The 22,403-nt window shown below is 34.8% G+C and overlaps 2 protein-coding genes across 15 annotated transcripts in view; one reads left to right on the top strand and one right to left on the bottom strand.

Annotated features, from left to right (window-relative positions):
- LOC135219932 (uncharacterized) overlaps positions 1 to 22,332 on the bottom strand; it is a 30,807-nt gene extending 8,475 nt beyond the window's left edge. The window contains exons 1-6 of one of the 8 annotated variants that reach the window (XM_064257157.1): positions 22,156 to 22,292; positions 20,803 to 21,073; positions 19,193 to 19,259; positions 18,648 to 18,823; positions 13,679 to 13,840; positions 1,554 to 1,708 (exon numbers count right to left, since the gene is read on the bottom strand). In XM_064257157.1, the coding sequence (XP_064113227.1) occupies positions 1,554 to 1,708; positions 13,679 to 13,840; positions 18,648 to 18,823; positions 19,193 to 19,259; positions 20,803 to 20,920 (678 nt within the window). In that variant the 5' untranslated portion in view covers positions 20,921 to 21,073; positions 22,156 to 22,292. Of the gene's footprint in view, positions 1 to 1,553; positions 1,709 to 13,678; positions 13,841 to 18,647; positions 18,824 to 19,192; positions 19,260 to 20,802; positions 21,074 to 21,616; positions 21,886 to 21,948; positions 22,081 to 22,155 lie in introns of those variants that run through there. The other 7 variants (XM_064257156.1, XM_064257155.1, XM_064257154.1 and 4 more) reach the window with 7 other exon arrangements.
- The window catches only part of LOC135219934 (uncharacterized), a 276,412-nt gene that overhangs the window by 194,364 nt on the left and 59,645 nt on the right, over positions 1 to 22,403 (top strand). The gene's annotated exons all lie outside the window — the stretch shown is intronic.

The following is a 22,403-nucleotide window of genomic DNA, read 5'->3' as shown; positions in this document are numbered from 1 at the left end:
AAGGCAACACTACGGGGTTAGGAGTCACAAAATCTAAAGAAGGGTTAGAAGGGGTTACATTATTACCCTGTCTACTACCCGATTTACTCCTGGAGGAAGACCTCCTGATCCTATCACGCTCTAATTTATTTACATAGGATTCATAAGTCTTCCATTGAGCATCATTCAAACTTTCACACTCCGTGCAGCGAAAATCATACCTACACACTTGCCCCCTACAACCTTTACACACTGTGTGAGGATCCACCAAAGCTTTTGGTAACCTCACCTTGCATTCGTCTTTCATACACACTCTGGCACTAGCCGAACTAGAACCTGACATATTTAAGGAAAAAAACCAAGCCAAAATCAAAAACAATCCAAAGTCACGTATGCCAAGCTATCGATCCAATAACAAATAACCAAAAAAGTCAAGAGGATACTCAAGCAAATAAAGTTTTCCAAAATCCTGAGGCGGAGGTGCTGTAAACAGATGTTTACAACACCGGCGACAGAAGAAATCTGATAGAAAATGGGAATGGTTCCTGATACCCGCCTCCCAGCGGCGGGCAATGGGTACTAACCACCCTACTCCCACATACGTGTGTCGTAAGTTTTTAGAAATTCTGTCGGACTTCAGAGAATACAGCTATATATATACTGACAGGTAAGTTTCATGAACAAATTATATGTGGTGTACTAGTTTTATTTGTTTTGGTAAAACTGAAGAATACTACCACAACCCTCTGGTTTGGTAACTACAAGTTTATGTGCAATACGTATGGGCACTGTGTTTCAGTACCAGCCCCTTGAGGATAAATGTAAAAACAAACATAAGACAGTAAACATCATAAACATAATTTGGTATTTTTCAGTTTTATCCATTTTCTTTTATGAGATAATGGTACTGGACATTTAGCCCCATATAAGTATGTCTGGGTGCAAGTATGTACTTGGAGACAATGACCTGCAACAAATGTTTTCATTACATTTTCAATAATTCACCTTGAACAAAGGGTATGTTATTAAATTTCCCAATACTTTTCCAAACCTGAAAATGTGCGGTTAATTTTTAACATTTTTTCATAACAGTAGTATACTATACAAAAATCATTTAAATAAACAATTAGCCTACACCAAGAATAATGAAATTATTTATGAATTTCATAAATAATTTCAGAACTATATAACTATATTATATCACTTGTTTATGATATTCAAATGCTGAGAATGTAATACCATTAAATGCAAAGCAAAACTAAAAATTTTGTAATTGAATTACATGAAGGATAAAAGTTATAATGCTTACATTTTTATCATTCTAATCTACATCGTACTATAATTCTAGATTAAACTGGAAATTTTAAAATATTCTCTTGTACTTTTCCCCTTGCACTGTGTAATGATATTACTATTAAAGGTTAATTGGGTTTTTGAAGAAACCATCATATCTACCAATAATTTATAAAATTACAGCAAATTTTTTCTACTCCATATTACATCTTTTTTAATGAACCATACGTGACAAATAAAACCAATACGTATACCATAAAAAACAAACTTTTTCAACTTACATGAAGTAAAGTCAGACCTGCAAAGGCATGGATTCCTCCTGCTATGACTGCAAAAGCATAGGACCATGAAAGGTAGTTGAAATTGGGGTTCAATAACCAATCCCGTGACCAACACATAATGCCAAAGACTAGCACAGCAAAGAAGATAGCAACAACTGTAAAAGAATAACATTCATATAAACAACATTATTGCATGAATAACATTAAAATAAGTTCAAGTTTCATGGTAAAAATTATTTGGAAGAACCCCAGAGTTATTTAAAAAGAAAACCATCAAACAACACCTAGGTTATTGACACTGTAATGAAATTAAATAGAAAAATAAAAATAAATTTTAAAAAGTGTAACATAAATATCTAATATTCATATATATAGTATATATATATATATATATATATATATATATATATATATATATATATATATATATCATATATATTTATATATATACTACACACACACCACACACACACACACACACACACACACACACACACACACACACACCACACACACACACAGTAGTACCTCGAGATACGAAAGGCTCAACTTACAAAAACTTGGGATACCAAAAGCCAATCGAAAAATTTAACGGCTCTACCATACAAAAAGTTTTCAAGATACGAAAGGTTTCTGAAAGTCCAAGATTCGGCACCGGATAACAATTTTGGAAAATCGCGCCGCGCGCCGCCATCTTAGTATACTAGTAGACTCGCCACCATCCTCCTGCTCTCCCATTGGTTCCTGATGCTAGTCGCGGCCATGAAATCCTTCTCTCCTATTGGCCAGCGTCCCTCCCATCATGCATCTACTATGTACACGTGGTGGCGTGGCTCGGCCACTCGGTACCAGCATTGTTATAGTACGCACGCGGTATTCGTTTTCGGGATCGTCAATGTGTACGTAATATTTTAAAAAAAAGTGACCAAGATCTCTCACATGGGATAAGTGATCAAGGGGTCTCTCACGGGATAACTGGAAAACTTGCAAGGTTGGTAGAATCTCCACTCCCTGCTGAACAGAGGGTGTAGACAATCATTTACAACATGCATACCAGTATGTAGTGTACATATAATCAAGGCACTTCAGTTTTAGTGTTGAAGGTCAGCAGCCGAACATTCAGTACCCAAATCAGTTGCAGAGAGAGCATTTGGTTGAGCAGGGTTTTTGATGGACACCAGGGCAACAGAGTCATGAGGTGCAAAAAAGAAAGTTGAAATTCTGTTAAAAAAAAAAAAAAAAAAAAAAAAAAAAAAAAAAAAAAAAAAAAAAAAAAAAAAAAACCTACGTAAAGTAAAAAAAAAGGAAATAAAAAAGTTAAAAATCAAAAAAAGAAGAAAAAAATGGCAGAAATTAAAGCAGCTTTTCATAAAGTGCAATCATTTGTAGAAGACACCCCCCGAAAAGGCTCACACAGGAACATTGTGAAAAGTACGTAGGCAGAAGCAATCTTCCTTGGATAGTTACGTTGTAGTACGTACGTATATTTTTTAAAGTGTACGTACGTACATATTACACGTACATATTACATAAAAAAAAAAAAAAAAAAAATGCAGAAGAAATTAAAGCCGCTTTTCATAAAGTGCAATAATTTGTAGAAGACACCCCCCCGAAAAGGCTCACACAGGAACATTGTGAAAAGTACGCAGAAGCAATCTTCTTGGATAGTTACGTATGTACGTAGCCTCACTCGAAAGGTAAGCTTCCACATTTTATGTTACAGTAATAATAATTTCTTGTACACTAATATTACACGTTATTTACAGGTTTTTGCATTTTTAGTCTTAATTTAAGTATTGAATGGTCCAAATTGTTGTAGTATTTCATTGTTTATAGGTCATTTAGCTTTATTATGAAATTTAATGGGGTGGTTTTATGGAGGGCTTGGAACGGATTAGCCATTTTACATGTAAAATGCGGTCCAAGATACAAAAACCTCATGATACGAAGGGCGCCTCGAAACGGATAAATTTCGTATCTTGAGGAACTACTGTGTATATATATATATATATATATATATATATATATATATATATATATATATATATATATATATATATATATATATATATATTATATATAATATATATACATACACAGTGGTCCCCCCGTATTCGCGGGGGATGCATACCAGACCCCCCTGTGAATAGTTAGAACCCGCGAATGTTTGGAACCCCTATAAAAATGCTAAAACCTGCCTATTTTGTTAGTTAAAACTCAAGAAAAACCCACTAAAAATGTTCTTACATGGTTTTTTTAATAGTTTTATCACAAAAAGTGCATTTTATGATGAAATTCATAAAAAAACCCAGGAATTTGTGGATATTTATTATAGTTAAATACCGCGAATGCGCGAATAATGCAGGGAAACGTTCCCGAGAGAAATCCGCGAATGTGTGAGTCCGCGAATCTGGAGAACGCGAATACGGGGGGTCCACTGTGTATGTATATATATATATATATATATATATATATATATATATATATATATATATATATATATATATATATATATATATATAATATATATATATATCTATATATTATATATAATTAATATATACACAGTGGAACCTCCACATACGAAAGTCCTAACTTACGAAAAATACAAGTTATGAAAGCGAATACTACGAAGTTTTTTTGCCTCTGCATATGAAAATAATTCAGGTTACGAAAGGGTGTTACTGTAAAGTCCCGAGATTCGCCCAGACCACCGAGAACAATTTTAAAACTTGCGTGCCGCCATCTGAGTAGACTCGCCACCATCCTCCCGCTCTCCCATTGGTTCCTGATGCTAGTCACCGTCATAAGATCCTGCTCTCCTATTGGTCAGCATCATGCCTCTATGTAAAGGTGTTCCTTGACCATTTTTTGCAGCAGCGTTATCGTAAACACTGGAATTCGTTCCATCACACGTATTTAGCTTGTTAACGTAAATTCGTGTCAGTGATTTCGCTTTCGTTGTACTGTAAGTTACTTTATTGTGTTGTGTGTGAACTTAATTAGTACTTACGTTATTAGCCATTGGTCCCAAGAATGTTGCTGAAATTCACGGAAAGAAAGGATGCTTTCTATGGAGAACGGAGATGGAGATAATCAAGAAGTGTTAATGTTTTCTGCCATTTATTAATGTGTTTCGTAAAGTTTAGTGTTAATGTTTTCTGCCATTTTTTAATGTGTTTCGTAAAGTTAAGTGTTCATATTTTCTGCCATTTGTCCTCATCCTCTGTCGCCACTTTCGGAGATCGCCTCACTCGAAAGGTAGGTTAGGTTCCACATTTTACTACATATGTAAGTACGTGTACGTAAAGTATTTCTTGTACCATGTACACTAATACACTTTATTTACAGGTATGTACTACAGTATAGGTTATGTTAGGTATTAAATGGTCCAAATTGTTGTATTTCATTGCTTATTGGTCAATTTAGCTTTATTATAAAATTTACTGTGGTATTTTTGTAGGGCTTGGAACGAATTAGGCACTTTACATGTAATATGTGGTTCAAGATACGAAAAAGTCAGGTTACGAAGGCTGCCTCGGAACGGATTAATTTTGTATCCTGAGGTACTAATGTATATACACACAGAAAGGTAGAAGCCACGAAGGAAATTGAAACAATGGAGTAGCTATAAGATCTTTCGACTCAACGTCCTTTACATAGCAGTAAAGGACGCCGAGTCGAAAGATCTTGCAGCTACTCCATTGTTTCACTTTTCTTCGTGGCTCCTACGTTCCAAATTTTATGATTCAGTTATATATATATATATATATATATATATAGATATATATAATTAGTAATATATACCATATATATACATATATATACATATACATATACACATATATATAGATAGATATTGATATATATAGATATAGATGTATATCTATATCTATTAAAGAATCTGATTCAGATTCATTAATAGTAAAACGCATTGTATTGTTCACTCCATCAGCAGTGATAAAATGATAAAAGATTCTCTTGTGTTCTGTTTTAACGTGTGATAATCATAGTCAACTAAACTTCTTATGAAAAATGGCACAATAAATCAAGCAAAAATATGGCATCCATCTTACATGATCTTTCCTGTTTTGGCTCAGCACAAAACTATATATTTTGTGAATGAATAGTACATTTATGATGAAAAATTATTTACTGTACTCATTACAGTACTGTACTGCAATATTAATGAATAAATACAGCAAAATGCAGTAATCATAGTGTATTTAAGTCATTTGATTATGCTCTGAGAATTAGCTAATGACGCTTATTAACAAAAGAATTATTTAGGAAAATAATTTAGTTGCTATAAGAAACAAATTACTGGGTTTTCCAAAATTAGAGGCCCCCCTCTCCACAGAACAAATTGAAAGTCATGAAGTTTTCTGCTATAGCCTATCTCCTAGTACATTATCTTAAGTTTCTATTAAGCTATTTTTCTTTTTACATTTCTTGTATTTTCAGACTGAGTGACGGAGTTAGACACAGCCATGGCTAACAACTCTGAAGAAATCAAATGGATTGACCGAATCCGGGCTATAACCTTCAGAGAGGCCAGGAATGCTGGCACATCCTTTATTTCACATTCCTGGATAGCTAAATACAGGCAGTCCCCGGCTTACGACATTCCGGGGTTACAATGCTTTTCAATTATATTTATCAGAAATTATTTCCAGGTTTACGATGCATGGTACAGGGTTACAGCGCCTACAACGCTGATATGGCAGAAGAAATATGACTCCCAAAATGTAAAATAATCAATATTTGAAGGTTTTTTTATTTAAAATGCAATAAGAATGCAGTTTACATAGTTTTTAATGCACCCAAAACATTAAAAGTAAGGTTTTCTTAGGATTTTTAACGATGTTCCAGCTTACGACGATTTTCAGCTTACAATGGGTCTCAAGAACGGAACTCCTGTCGTAACCCAGGACTGCCTGTACATTAAAAGAGACGAATTCTTTGTTAAAAGAAACGGGAACAAAAATCCATATGACTGTCATCACGAAAAGAGTGAGAGTCTTGGAAGACCTGAAGTCCTTTTTCAGGAGTCAAATGACATCATAGCTGAGGCAGTGGGTAGACCAAGAAAGTCTTTACATAAATTGCCGCTTGAACTATAAGCAAAAAAGGGGAAAGAAGAGAAGTTATAAATTTGGTATCAATCCATTTCATGTTATCAGCAAGCCCAACATCACTCGGCAACAGAGAGGAGACCGTGCATGGTTTTGTGGTTCACTTTTTAAAGATTGGGATGAAGTTGACTTTCTCCATGGCGCCCGATTAGATGAATTCTTCATTTACACAGTCAGGAAGCCAAATCATAAAAATGACATCATTTGGGCTGCAAAGTTGGATGATATCAGCGATGACGTGCGCTATCACCAAGTTGTAAAATTTCCTGAATGTTTGAAAATTTTCTCTGGTTCACAGCCAAAAAGTTAATGTGGATCATCAAAGGAAAAGGACAGACATGGAATGGTGAATACTTCAGAGAAACTGTGCTTATTGGTGGAGTATTTCCTTTCCTAAAAGATCCTGAATATGTGTTATCTGTTGAAGAAGTCACATTTTTGTATGATAAGGCACCATTCAAGGCTCTTCAGACACGGGCTGTATCGAAACAGTGGTATCGATTTCTTCTCGTCACGTGAATTTCCAGGTAGCTCCCCTGACCTTAATGTTTTCACATCGTTCTAAACTACCCACACATTTTAGATATGCTCTATACAATAGTACAATCCTAAGATATGTACTTGTTCAGTAAATATAATTTCAAAACCGTCTTACACCAGAAAATATCAGTATACATAAAATGTAAGCAAAGAATGATGCGCCAAGTTATGTAGGCCAAAGAAAATGTGCGTCTGAATGGTAGGGGATACTTAGGAATAAGTTATTGGCTGGTTCATAATTTTGCAACATGACTGAATGTTATTTGGGTGTTCTGGGATGATATTTTGAGGTATATTTTTGTCTGAACTGTTAAGTTTGGTGATGAACTTTTAAAATACGCAGTTATAAGCATTTTAGGGGTGTATACTTAGTAACAGTAGTAGGAGAGTACTGTAATGTAAGGATACTTTGGGGTGTTTTGCAGTGATGGTGTGTGGGGTGTATTTTTATTTGAAATATCAACTTGTTTTGGTGTGGGGTGTATTTTTATTTGAATTATCAAATTGTTTTAGTATGATAATTTAAGGTATATTTTTGTTTTAACTATCAAATTAGGCAGTGAAATGTTAAAATAGACATTTATAAGCTTTTTAGTTTAAGTTGTACTGGGTATTTGGCAGTTATGAGCCAGTTACAGGCAGTCCCTGGGTTACGACAGGGGTTCCGTTCTTGAGACGTGTTGTAACCCGAAAATAGTCGTAAGCATCACCAAAAATACTAAGAAAACCTTACTTTTAATGCTTTGGGTGCATTCAAAACTATGTAAACTGCATTCTTATGGCATTTTGCATCAAAAAACCTTCAAATATTGATTATTTTACATTTTTGGTGTCATATTTCTTCTGCCAGATGAGCGTTGTAGGCGTCGTAACCCTGGAAATAGTTTCTGATGAATATAATTGAAAAGCGCCTTAACCTCGGAACGTCGTAAGCCGAACCCGTCATAACCCGGGGACTGCCTGTAGAAGCATTTGTAGAGAGGATTATTTGCATTTCTGCGGCAGGTTCTGGAACCTGTTTCCGCATAAAAGTGGGGGTGCACTAGATACCTCCAAAAGAGTATCAAGAATATCATTCAAGCAGCACCCACTGCTACTGGAGGAGGGCAATGGGGAAGGGCTGAGTGAAAAACTTCCGTTTATTTTGTTACTTTTCATCGACAGTCCAATATGGAGTCCACCAACTTTCACATACTGAACATGTCATGTCTCTCAAACACTCATGATTTCAGCATGAAAGAACGCAGTACCTCCCATCACTGGAGGCCTGAACTAGGAGTAGATGTCAGGAAGCTGTACCCAATTTGAAGCTTGATGGTCTGTTCTACCAGACTTGGATGATGTAAAGTTTTTTGGAATTATTTTTCATTCCAAACTCACTCGGTCCAAGCATATTGAACATTTACAGTGCAAAGTAAAGAAATCTCTCAATCTTCTGAAAGTGATCTCTGGCTTTAACTGGGGTGCAGATAAAAAATCTTTGCTACAACTATATGATGCACTATGCCAGATTTATTCATCAGCATGCAAAAGTAAACTCCACAAACTGGGTGTAGTCCAACATATGGGTTTACATATTTGCTCTTGGGCTTTTCCAACATCTCCCATCGAGAGTCTTATGTGTACATATACAAACTTCCACCTGATTTACAATGAGAAGAGGATTAACAGTAATGCTAACAATCCATCTAATAAGGTTATCCATCAACTTGATGCTAGAAAATTCAAGCCAAGATCTTCCTTCCATTCCAGATCCGGCTAAAGGCATCTGTAAATGATAATTCTATACAGACTTCGAATGTTGATGAACTGGTCCTTTCCAAAATTCTGCCTTGGCTCATACCAAAAGCTGAATTGTGAAAGAAAAATATAACGAAAAAGAACTCCCCTAATGAAGTAATTGTCACTTTTTAGAATATGAAGAAGTGCATAATAATGACTATAAAATTTATGCAGATGGCTCGAAGTCAAGCAAGGGAGTAGGTTCAGCTGTGGTCACTGATAATTTTTGTGAAGTTGCAAAGCTGCTTCCTGCTGCTTCAGTATATAAAGCTGAACTATCTGCCATTGTAAAAGCCCTAGATATATAGCGTATCATTTGAAGTCTTGTGTCATATACTCAATGTGTAAAAGTGCTCTGGAAAGCCTGAACAATTGTAATTCTTCCCATCCTTTAGTACAGAAGGCTCAGGTGTGGCTGTTTTGCATTTCATGTAGGCATAAAACAGTGTTTTTGTTGGATTCCTGGTCATGTTGGAATCCCAGGGAATGAAGAAGCAGCCCGAGAAGCAAAGAATGCCTGAACCCAAGGAGAAATTGATACAAATAGAGTGGCCCACTTAGATATGAAAATCTCTATTTGTAATTATATACTAAGCAAGTGGCAGGAGCGATGGTCATCTCCCCTTCTTGCTAATAATAAGAAGTTAAAAACTTCTTTGGCAGTTATCTTATCAAAGCGACAGGAGGACTAAAGTTATTTTAACCCTTAAACGCTGAAGCGGTATTTTAAAAATCATCTCCCTTATGCCGGCGGCGTTCGCGAGTGAGCGCCGAAGCATAAATTTTTTTATTTTTTCTTAAATCACAGCACGCTTAGTTTTCAAGATTTAAGAGTTCATTTTTGGCTCCTTTTTTTTGTCATTGCCTGAAATTTAGTATGCAACCATCAGAAATGAAAAAAATATCATTACCATATATAAATATTGGGATATAAGACAGCGCAGAAAAAATTTCATATATATTTGTATACAAATCGCGCTGTGAGCAAAACGATTAAAGCTAACAAGTTAATTTTTTTCATTGTATTGTACACTAAATTGCGATCATTTTGGTATACAACACATTGTAAAATGATCAAGGCAACACAGAGAAAATATTATCACAAAATGATGCATGAATTCGTAACGCGCGGACGTAAAAAAAAAGCAGTTTTCAAAAATTCACCACAAATCGAAATATTGTGCTAGAGACTTCCCGTTTGTTGCAAAATGAAGTTAATTGATTGAATATTACTAGTCTGTAAGTGTTGTAGCTTACAATTGCAGTTTTCAACCATTTCGGTCGAGTTAAAGTTGACCGAAGGACGAATTTTTTCTATTTATCGTTATTTATATGAAAATATTTCGAAACTGATAAAAGCTACAACCATGGGTTGTTTTTTTTATTGTGTTCTACATGAAATTGCACACATTTTCATATAAAAACTTTAGGTAATGGCCAATTTAAAATGGTACAAACATTACGACAATTGGACGAAAAAATTTATGATTTTTTTCGGAAGAGTTACCGCGCGGACGTAAGGAAAAAGTATATTTCATAAATTCACCATAAATCGAAATATTGTGCTGGAGACTTCCAATTTGTTGCAAAATAAAGTTAAATGATTGAATATTACTAGAATGTAATAGGTTTAGCTTACAATTGCGTTTTTTGACCATTTCGGTAGAGTCAAAGTTGACCGAAGGTTGAAATTTTGGCACTTAACGTTATTTATATGAAAATATTTCAAAACTGATAAAAGCTACAACCATGGGTTGTTTTTTTATTGTATTCTACATGAAATTGCACACATTTTCATATATAATACTTTATGAAATGGCTAATTTAAAATGGTGCAAACATTACGACAATCGGATGAAAAAATTTCAGATTTTTTTCGGAAGAGTTACCGCGCGGACGTAAGGAAAAAGTTTATTTCATAAATTCACCATAAATCGAAATATTGTGCTGGAGACTTCCAATTTGTTGCAAAATAAAGGTAAATGATTGAATATTACTAGAATGTAATAGGTTTAGCTTACAATTGCGTTTTTTGACCATTTCGGTTGAGTCAAAGTTGACCGAAGGTTGATATTTTGGCACTTATCGTTATTTATATGAAAATATTTCAAAACTGATAAAAGCTACAACCATGGGTTGTTTTTAGTTGTATTCTACATAAAATTGTGCACATTTCCATTTATAAAACTCTATGTAACGGCTAATTTAAAATGGTGTAAACATTACAACAATTGGAAGAAAAAATTTATGATTTTTTCGGAAGAGTTACCGTGCGGACGTAAGGAAAAATTTTTTTTCATACATTCACCATAAATCAAAATATTGTGCTAGAGACTTCCAATTTGTTGCAAAATGAAGGTAAATGATTGAATATTACTAGAATATAAGAGTTTTAGCTTACAATTGCGTTTTTCGACCATTTCGGTAGAGTCAAAGTTGACCGAAGGTTGTAATTTTGGCACTTATCGTTATTTATATTAAAATATTTCAAAACTGATAAAAGCTACAACCATGAGTTTTTTATTGTTGTATTCTACATGAAATTGCGCACATTTTCATATATAATACTCCATGTAACGGCTAATATAAAAAGGTGCAAAAATTATGTCAAAGTGACGAAATAATTTCTGAGATGTGTCGCTGATGCTTTTTAGTGCGAGAAGAAAGAAATTTGCGCTTGTGCGCCTGGGTAACGATTGTAAACAAGACAACGCCTTGATCCGTTAGCTCCCAGCATCCCCCAAGGCGCGTGATTCAAAAGTTTTCGCCTAGTAGGCCTATAACTATTTTTCAGCTATTTTTTTTTTATTAGTTCGTCGACGTACCATACGTCCAATCAGCACCCGACAGAACTTTCGTCAACATTTAATACGTCCAATCGGCGTTAAAGGGTTAACAAGGCTGGAGGATTGGTCGCTGCTGACTGACAGTTTTCTTTTTGTTGGTAGTAGTGCTCCAGTGTGTTCACTGTGATAGCCCTTTGACAGTAGAGCACATTCTGGTTCACTGCACAAGGTATGTAAATGAAGATGTACCATCTAGATTGTAGATGGTAAAACTGTAACTGAAATTTTAGGATAATTTGTGTTAGCCCTGTTATGAATGTTTTAAAGTCTTGTGGATTTTACAAAAATTTCTTCTAATTTTATATAGATATAATTTGTTTTTCATATGGGTTTTTAATAACATTAGAAATAAAATTTCTTGATTTTACCATTTTAAACATTGATCGTTAAGGTATCTATTTTAAACTCATTACTTATATAATTTCCATTAAACTCATTACTTATATCATTTCCATTCAACCCATTATTTATATTTCCATTTTCATTCGTTGTCATCACAGCGCTGAATGACTGTGGGTCCCATTGCTTGGCTAATGCCTAAATCACATATTCCATTCCATTCCAAACAACAGGATTCTGGTTTCCCTGCCACAGTAGACATCACAAGAACAAATGGGGTCACACATGGTACAAACAAGGTGAACTACAATCACTGAAAACACTAAAAGTTCAGGACAGAAGACCTAGATTTACACGAGATAAGCGTTTGTTTTTTATTCAGTACGCAGCTGACACATGCGATTTGCTGGTTAACTCCACTGATAAAAAGCAGTTTTGAATCCCCGCAGGAACAAGGAAATGCATATGTACCAACCATTTGAATGTTATAGCTAAACAAGATCTAAAACAGAAACTAATATTAATGAACTGGTTAAAACCAAGATTAGCAGACTAATTAAAAATTATGAAAATCCTAAAAAGGAACAAAAATAGAATGCCAGTTTAATATGAATTTGATAAAATAGTAAAACATCAACTTTCTGTACCCCATAAAAACTATATCTCATAAAAATATCACCACTCTTATGTAAGACATTCAATAATTATATCCAGTAGAATGGAAATTGTTCTCCACTCAGAATATACTGACAAATACAATGTCTCCTGAAAGACTGTGAATCCTTAAGAGCTACTTTTTAAAATTGAAAACAAAACTACCATCAATATGCAAATATTTACTAGCAACACTATCATAGGAACTGCAATACTTTAAATACACTAAGGTCATTTATGATAAAATAGTTTTGAAGAATTTGTACTTTTTTACAATTTTCAAAAATCAAGTTACAAAGAGCAAACAAGACTTAGACCCTCTGCAACTTAAAATCAACCAAATAAAAATTATAGTTGGAATAACTTACAAATATTTGTAAGTATTTTCCAAAGGCCTTATTTAATAGCTGGAAATTTTAAAGCCCCTCACCCTATTTGGGATGATAATTACAAATCACCTGATCTTCCAGGGAGTGTAGTAGAAACTATCATTAATCTGAGCTATCTCAATTACAACTAAACAAATGAATATTTCTTAATGCACACAAGACTTGAACATATATATTAAAATATTCATATGGCTGACATGAGATCAATGACAAGCATGACAAATACCTCCATTTTAATATTTTGGAGACAACAATGGAATAAATGTTATTATAGAATTTAACAAAAACACCATAGATACTGCCATAATCCCATCTATTCCACCTTGATGGCCTGATAATCTACAAGAATTAATAAAAAAAATTATTCAACCAATAAAATATTTCTAAAAACAAAAAGTTCAACATGCAATATCACAGCTAACAAATAACTTAATAAATACCTGTAATCGCTTGACAAATGAAACAGAAGCCAGTCAAGTGCCATTCATAACGCATAACAATTTGCAAGGGCCATCTTACGAGAATCATACTGACGGTTACCAAGGTTGTTACGCTTGCAAGCAGGGCTATGGTCATGAATGCTTGAACAGACATGAACCACGCTGCAAAGATAAAATTAGGCCATTAGGAAAGAGCATTTAAATAAACAGACTAGGGCTAGGACATCATTAGATTGTTCATGTACTGTATTATATTTATTCACAGGTCTTTGAATTAATTTTTATGTATTTTCAAAGAAATATCAAATTTACAACTGAAAGATAAATTAAGGTAAGAGTTGGAAATCGTGTATTGCGACCTTTCTTACAAGAAGAGGGAGTCCCCTTGGGTAGTACCCTTAGTATCACCCTCTTTGCTATTGCCATTAATCATGTATTAGAAAATATACCATCGCCAGTAAAAGGCTCTTTATTTGTAGATGATTTTGCTCTGTACTGCACAGGATATGATGCTGTTTCTACTAGCAGGTTCAGGCAAGGATTTCGATTTTCCGAGTAAAAAACTGACGCCGTTCGGTTCTGCAGGTGCCGAACTAAGGAAACCATTCCAACTCTTGCCTTAAATGAACTATTTTACCTTACTCCACTGAAGTAAAATTTTTAGGAGTGGTCTTCGATGAAAAGCTCAATTGGAATAATCATACTGACCAGTTAAAAGTGAAAGTGAAGAGATCACTAAATATTTTAAAAGTAGTATCTAGTTTTAATTGAGATGCTGATAAGATATTGTTAAAGCTTTACAATGTAGTATGTTTGTCTAAGTTAGACTATGGCTGCCGAGTATACTCATCTGCTTCAAAGACTAACTAAGGAATTGGACATTGTGCATAATATGGGGCTAAGGATCTGCACTGTAGCTTTTAGAACTTTACCCATTGAAAGTATCTATGTACACTCCCATCAGCTACTATTGGATGGACCAAAGGAGGCATGAGCTACGTCTGTGATACACCATGAGGTTGAAAAGCACCAGGGAGAATCCCTCTTTTGAGATCTTGAAACAGTGTGATTCAGCCTTTGTAGATTTAGTAGATCTTCAACACCATTTCAAATCAGACAGCAGGGTGAACTGAAGGATGAAAATATAAAAATACAGAAGATCCTGCAAGTTAAACATCCAGCTATCCCTCAGAAACAAGATTTTGAGCATGATGAGAGGCATATAAATGACAGGAAAATCTATAATGAATCAAAATCAGAAGATGGAGTGGGCTGTGCAGTGGTGTGTGAGTAGGAATCATATATAAAAAAAAGTTACCAGACTCCTCATCCATATTCACTGCTGAAGCAACAGCCATAGTCGATGCTTTAAATCTTGCATCTGATAAGAAATTTAAATTCACAGTAATATATAGTGACTCTAGAAGTGATTTAGAAGCCCTAAAGAAGTTTAACCCTAACCATCTCTTAATTCAAAAGGCCCAGGAATGGCTGTTTTCTACCTTTCTGTTCGCCGCAAATCAGTTAAGTTTTGTTGGGTTCCAGGGCGCACTGGCATAGAAGGGAACAAACTGGCTGACAGAAGCAAAGGATGCTGCAAGATGTGATTCCTTAACTAATAAGGTGCCACATTTGGATATGCATCCAGTTATTAGAAGCTACATCTGCAAGAAATAGCAGCAGAGATAGACTTCCCCTATTTTATTCACAATTAGGAAGTACACAAATATTAGGAAAAGTATTGATTTTTGGAGTTCGGGTTTTAATCACATTACAAGATTCGAGATCATCCTAACACTGCTTAGGATTAACCATACCGCCTTCACCCATAGTTATAATTTAGAGGGAGCCAGTGCCCAGTTTGTGCTCATTGTGATAATCAGTTATCTGTTGAGCACATGCTGGTGCACTGTCCTAGATTTAATTGCTTTAGCGTAAAAGTACTTAATAGCTGGGAAGACTATTTTAGAAATATTAAATGATGGTGTTGAGTTAGACAACCTTATGGGTTATCTGAAAGAATCCGGTTATTTTAATGAGATATGATTCCATTATATTTAGTAAAGATTTTAGTCATTTTGATTATATAAAGTATATGTTTTTAGATATAAAATTTTGATGATTTTTTTATTTTTTATTGATTTTATCTATCATCATTTTTCATTTTTTTACTTTCATATTTGAACACTGGTATCATTCACTTATTCATAATTTATCATACTAATATACATATTTAATTTTCATTAGGATGCTGAATAATCCTGATGGGTTCTGTGCTTGGTCTTCAAGACCTAAATTTCATAATCAATCAATAAAAATTCACAACTGATAACATTCTTCATGATGGTGCTTGTATTTCAGTATACTTAATATCATTCATAATATATGTAACCTGATTCCTTCTCATGTTATGCATTACAAAACTAAACAGGTAAAAATGAAAAGTATTGTATTTTAGCCACCTTGTAAATAATATTTTTACTTAAAACATATTGAACAAGTGGATATACTCAAAACATGAAAATAATCACATTGTGGTTCATTGCACCAGGTATGTAAATGAGAGGCGGATGTACCATCTAGATGATAAAGCTATAACTGAAATTTTAGGAGACAACATTGATATTGGCCTATTTTGAGTTTTATAAAGGCATATGGATTTTATAATATATCTTGTAATTTTATACACGTAGATAAAATTTATCTTATTTACGGCAGTTTTCAATTCCATTAGAAATCAAATTTCTTGATTTTACCGTTTTAAACATCAATCATTAGGGTATCTGTTTTAAATTATTTATATTTCCTTTTTCATTTATTGTCATCATAGTGCTGAATGGCTCTGTGGGTCCCAGTGCTTGGCTCTATACCTAAGTCACATATCCCATTCCATTCCTCAAAAAACATTAACAGAGCATTTCTAACCTAATTTTCAAACATTTATTGGCTGATACTGAAAAGGCAATAATTTCCAGACATGAAATGCAAAATGTGAAACTTAGAATCATACAGTAAATGGTGGAATGATGATAACAAGTTGAGTATCAGAATAAAAACAATAAGGAAAATATCTATAAAGAGATATTAACATGAATGTGTTTCTACATGAGTTAAAGATAAAATGCTGTTAAGCTAAAGAGATTGGACTCGAAGTGTAGGAAAAACTTTACAGTAATGACACATAAAACAAGAAGTCTATACAGGCAGCCCTCGGTTAGCGGCAGGGGTTCTGTTCCGGGCCGCCGACACTAAACGATTTTAGACGCTAAGCGATTTTAAAGCCTACGGCCGCCACTCACCTTTCGGAATACTAGACCAGTTAACAGCGCCCTAGACCAGTCAAACAGCGCCGTAAACCCTTTGGGTGTGTCTAGTACGTAAAGATATAATAAAGTTTTATACAATGTACAGGTAAATGTAGTGTTCGTTACGATAGTTCGTCTTACGATAATTCGATTTTATGAAAGACCAAATTACAATAGAATAACTTTATCCCATCTTCTAGTTACATAAGTTCAAAAACAGCTAAAGAGAATGATGAAAGTATGGTTTTAACGTTATACTAGTTGCGTAAACATGCACAGCCATGATCAACTGAATGTGAAACAACTTTTGTTTTCTAAGTACAACCGAACTGGATAACAACATCCATTTGGCTTGTACGTATTTCAATCATCTTACTATAGTACACTATTACCATATTTGTTATAAATGACGTTATATAGAATAGGACTGAGATATCTTAATGTAATAACTTTGTTCGCTATAGATCAAAGGTCAATCGAGAAATTTACTGTTAAATTTAAACCCAGTTATAGCTGAAGCTGAAAAAACTGTTCAAGCTGCAAATGACCATTATCGTGCATTGGCAACAAGGATAAAACGCCAGTAAACGTATGCCATCAAACACAACCGTAGATAAAATAAGGATAAAATAATTTTAATCAAAACTACTGTGCTTGAAAGAACACATTTTACTGTTGGTTTCACGCCGATATAAGATAAATAACGTAAAGTTCGTATTACAATGATATAAAGGAAAATTGCGAACGGAATCACATAATGATTTTTACTCAATAAACATGCCGCCAACGTATTCTGTTAACGAAAAAAAAAAATTAGTTCACAATCACAACGAGACATATTCAAGTATATTTTCACCTAAAAACACGTCATATAAGAAAAAATAACCTTGTCTCATATGAGTCAAGTATGTAGATATTCGTTCATGCTAACTAGAAGCAAGAAAATTTGCTCAGAATTGCATTAAATATGGCGAAACAAACTCGTATTCGCCATAAGGCAACCCCCTACTCATGTCTGGTGGAAGGGAATTGCGACCCCTCAGTGACTTCCTCCCTTCCTGCCCTTGGCTGGGGTTAGGAGGTTAAAAGAACTGGAAGACTTACCTTCCTTCAGAGAAAGAAGATTGGGCTCCTAGCCAGGGTTTGGGGATAGCAGGCTTCCTCAAAATACAATACACCAGAGGTGCCTTCCCCCCAACAACAGGTTTGAAGGACACCATGTAGTGAAGCAGAAATTCCCAAGAATCAGTTCTTCTCATCTACACTGCCTCCTCCACATTACTCTTCAGAAGCAGTGGTGCAGAGCCCAACACCAAACCTTTCCTCACCAAAAGACAACTCTCTTGAGAAAAGAGATGCAACCAAGTCTCTCCTGTACAAAATCAGGTTCACCCATAGGTTGATACCCTAGTGTGAAAGGAAAGCCAACACCATTTCCCCCTAAAACAACTTCCTAAATGTTACCTCTTGTAGCAAGCTATGACACTTGTCATGGCGAAGTCGGCCAATGTGTTTCACCAGAGGTTGAGTTTTTGAATTAGTCAGGAGAGAAGGCATGTTACCAAATTCAGGCCTCTCCTGCTTGTACATATAGAAGGTAATGGTCTGTATTTTCATAGGAACAAAGTGAAGTTAATCTACACAATTATTTTGCTGGCACCTACCTGGCAACATCCAAGTCCAGATGATTCTGTACTCTTCAGAAAACACATAATTACAACCCATAAACTTGTAGTCAAACTGATACTTTGGGTAGCGGAATCCATTAAAACAAAATTCCCATAAGCCCATGTTACTGAAGTCATTATAAGTGTAAGCATAGGACTGCAGCCAGTAGGGACTGAAAGAAAAAGAAAAAAAGAATTTCATGTGCACAGACTTAAATATCTCAGAACACTGTGTTGAATTGACAGTAATACTACTGTAATTCCAAGGAAAATTAAAAAAAAAAAATATATGATTAAACCAGTGTAGTATGAGCAACACACTTGCTCACATCAATAGATTGACAATTTGTATATAATATAGTGCACTTCACCAAATTTGTTTCAAAACATGCTAATATTTATGCCAAAACTTGCTTAGCAATCTTATATAAAAGTTCTGTAAAATATTTTGCTGAAATATAGTAATGCAAAAGTCATCTTAGAACATGGAGAATCATTCAGTATACAAAACTGTTTACAAGAGTATAAGAAATTTAACATACCTAGTGAAAGAGATGATGAAAAATATCATTGCAACAAAGGTCACTATCCCAGCATTGACCATAGAAGCTGCAAAAATAAAAACTTAGATGTAACTATTGCACAAACAATTTTTTTAAATAGGAGACATTTAAGTTGTCTGAAGTAAGATTAAAATATAATTCTGTTCATTGAATGAAAAAAATAATTGAAAATGCATCGTTAACAGCTAACTGATTGTTCTTATGCAACAAATACTAATGGAAAAAAATATGATTCCTTGCAAAATAAAAAGATAAAAGAAGATTAACAGTACAGGGTAATTGAATGTTACATTTCCTTAGATCATTGTCATCATTATTTAGCTAACAAATGTATATGTATAGTCAAATATGTCAAAGTGTTCTGCTTCATTCTTATACACGTATCATAACTGGGAGTTGAATATTAAGATTAGCGAACTAAGCTATTCGCGGATTTCTCTAAGGAACATATCTACCCATTATTCACAGAGTACGTATTCACCTATTCGTGGTATTTTTCAATGAAAAATATTCACAAAATAATGTATTTTCATATCTGTTTCATGACTAAATGCACTTGTGATAAAACTATTAAAATATTCAGGTATAAGTATTTTAGAGGGGGTTTCTTGTGTTTGAACTGTCAAAATAGGCATTTCTAAGCATTCCTAGAGGGTTTTAAGTATTCACAGGGGTCTGGAACGCATTCCCCGCAAATAAGGGGGGTTATATAATGTACATGTACATTATATAAGGCTGAAAAAGAATCAAGAAACACCTGTAGTTCAGTAAACATATTCATGTTAAGTTACTTTACACTCCCTTTTTGAGTTTTACTAAGTATATTATTACTCCTTTGTTGATGCTTTTATGATTAATACTAAATAAAGGTATAAGCCACGAAGGAAAGATAAACAACAGAGTAGCTGCAAGATCTTTCGATTTAACGTCCTTTAATTGTCTGGTAAGTAAAGGACGTTGAGTCGAAAAATCTTGTAGCTACTCCGTTGTTTATCTTTCCTTCGTGGCTTATGCCTTTATTTATGCATTTATCACGTTCCAAACTTTCGTGATTCAGTTATAGATTAATAATAAGTATGAGCAGTGTATACAAAGAATAAACTATGTTAACTGTTTGAAGGAAGTATGCCTGACTTCAAAAAAAAATCCTGAAGTATGGGCATAAAGAAGTAATGCACATTAACAACCTAATCATTCACACTAGCTAACTTTCATTTCAGAACTTAAACAAGAATTTAAACAAGAAAAAACCATATACACGCATTTACTGTGCGGTAGGGTAGGAGGGGAGAGGGGCCAGTTTGTAATAATATTGTCCTTTTGCAAGTTGGTTTTGGTGATATAATGTTCACTTAAGGATGCATTGAATGTTCATATTGCAATTCAATTTCACTACCATTTGCCATCAAGGGGCACTCTGGATATTAAGTTCTACTCATATAATTCATATACACCAATCATATATTGCCTGGGTGTGATTACCACTGTAGGTGAATAACCACCAGGTACATTATTTGTTACTAATTTGGTACTGTGTGTGTGTGTGCGTGTAAATATTAGTGATAATACTTCTAAGACAATGACATTACATGATGGCCTCGTGTATCCGTAAATCTTCTCGAGGATTGGTGGGAAGTAGGAAGACGTCAATGATGGCCGACGGCTAAGGCGGCTGGAATAAACACTTGCTCCAATTTCAGATGGCATTATGATCCGTTAAGGTGTTAATGATGAAACTATAATAATTATATATTATATAATTATGTAATACTGTTGTTGCCTACTATATCTACTTGGACTAGTTTCAGTCTTTAGTCTTATGACATACTAGTAGTACATTATTAAGCGTATTTTGTCATTCTGAAAAAGAAAAGGTTACCAATTACCATTGCTGCATTCTCATACACACAGTTCATTCATAATCATACTCATTCTTGAGAAATGAAACTACCTGTAAGACCTTAGCAAATAAAATAAACTTTTCTGAGTTGATGCAATGATTGTAGCTACTGGAACTACCTAAAAGTCAGTGCAAGAGCTTACAAACTTTTTAAGACTTTCTCACTAATAACATAAAACATGGCTGCTTTTTTTGGCTATTGCTTATGTTTACACCTGAACTAATTACTGAAACTATTATTGAGGTTGCGTGTCTGGCTATGAAAGAATGAATTCACTGTAAGCTACGCCTAATGTGTAGCAATCGGAACAAAAGACCTAACCTAATGAATTCAAATTACTAACTACAACTACGTATGGGTCAGTGATATTTGATTACTATGCACATATTCTTCAATGGTCCTATGTGGATTAATTTCGTTTCTTGTATAAAAGGCTCACAGAAAATGTCTAGGTGATGTCGCGGACATACTACAGTTCCTACACAACACAAAAGCAACCAACCCCCTTATCTATCGTATCACAAACTAAGTCAAAAAACCGCACTGCACATCCACGTCACTGGAGATTTCAACACAAGCATCTTCTACGGGTTCTCATGTACAAAGCAAACGAAAGAAAATTGACGTTAACATTCGAATCGACACAAAATAAAGTAAATCGTCGGGAACTGATCGGCGTGTGTCGGTTCATCCGGTCTGTACTGCATGACGATTGGTATATAAAGTCGACTTGGCTGGGTGGAGCGAATTTACAACGACTCGCCGATGGGTCATTATTCACGCAATCACTTATTACGAACGGATATTCATTTAAATTTAACCAAAGAGACTGACAAAAGGCACCATAAAGGATTTATCTTGCAGCAAACCCCTAAGTATTTCCCAAAGTGAACTACGATAGGTGATAAGGGTTCAGACAAGCAGGTGGGGTTCACCCCCAAAAACATTCATCTGTAAACAACTGTGTCGTGTCCCCCCTCCACAGGTGAGATGGGGTATGCTGACGCATTCGAGATTTCCGCTTCTACGAATTCCACTTACATGAGGGCGGTGTCGGTTTGATCTCCTTGTGAAAAGACTCCCAAGATTGCCCATTTTGTAGAATGCCCACAGAGCTCCTCCAGGAGCGTTTTTCGTCCATGTTACGTTCACTTATGAACCCCGACTACTAGTCGAGCGACCACAACACTTCAGCGACGCACAACCACACCTCAGGAATGAGCGTTCGTATGTCTGGTCAATGTAGGAAAACGAACTTATTTGTTCTTCCCCGTATTGCTTATATGGCT

The sequence above is a fragment of the Macrobrachium nipponense genome, chromosome 1 (genome assembly GCF_015104395.2).
Source record: "Macrobrachium nipponense isolate FS-2020 chromosome 1, ASM1510439v2, whole genome shotgun sequence".
Classification (NCBI taxonomy): domain Eukaryota; kingdom Metazoa; phylum Arthropoda; class Malacostraca; order Decapoda; family Palaemonidae; genus Macrobrachium; species Macrobrachium nipponense.
The sequence above is the reverse complement of the archived record's forward strand: the minus strand, read 5'-3'. Positions and strand labels throughout refer to the sequence as shown.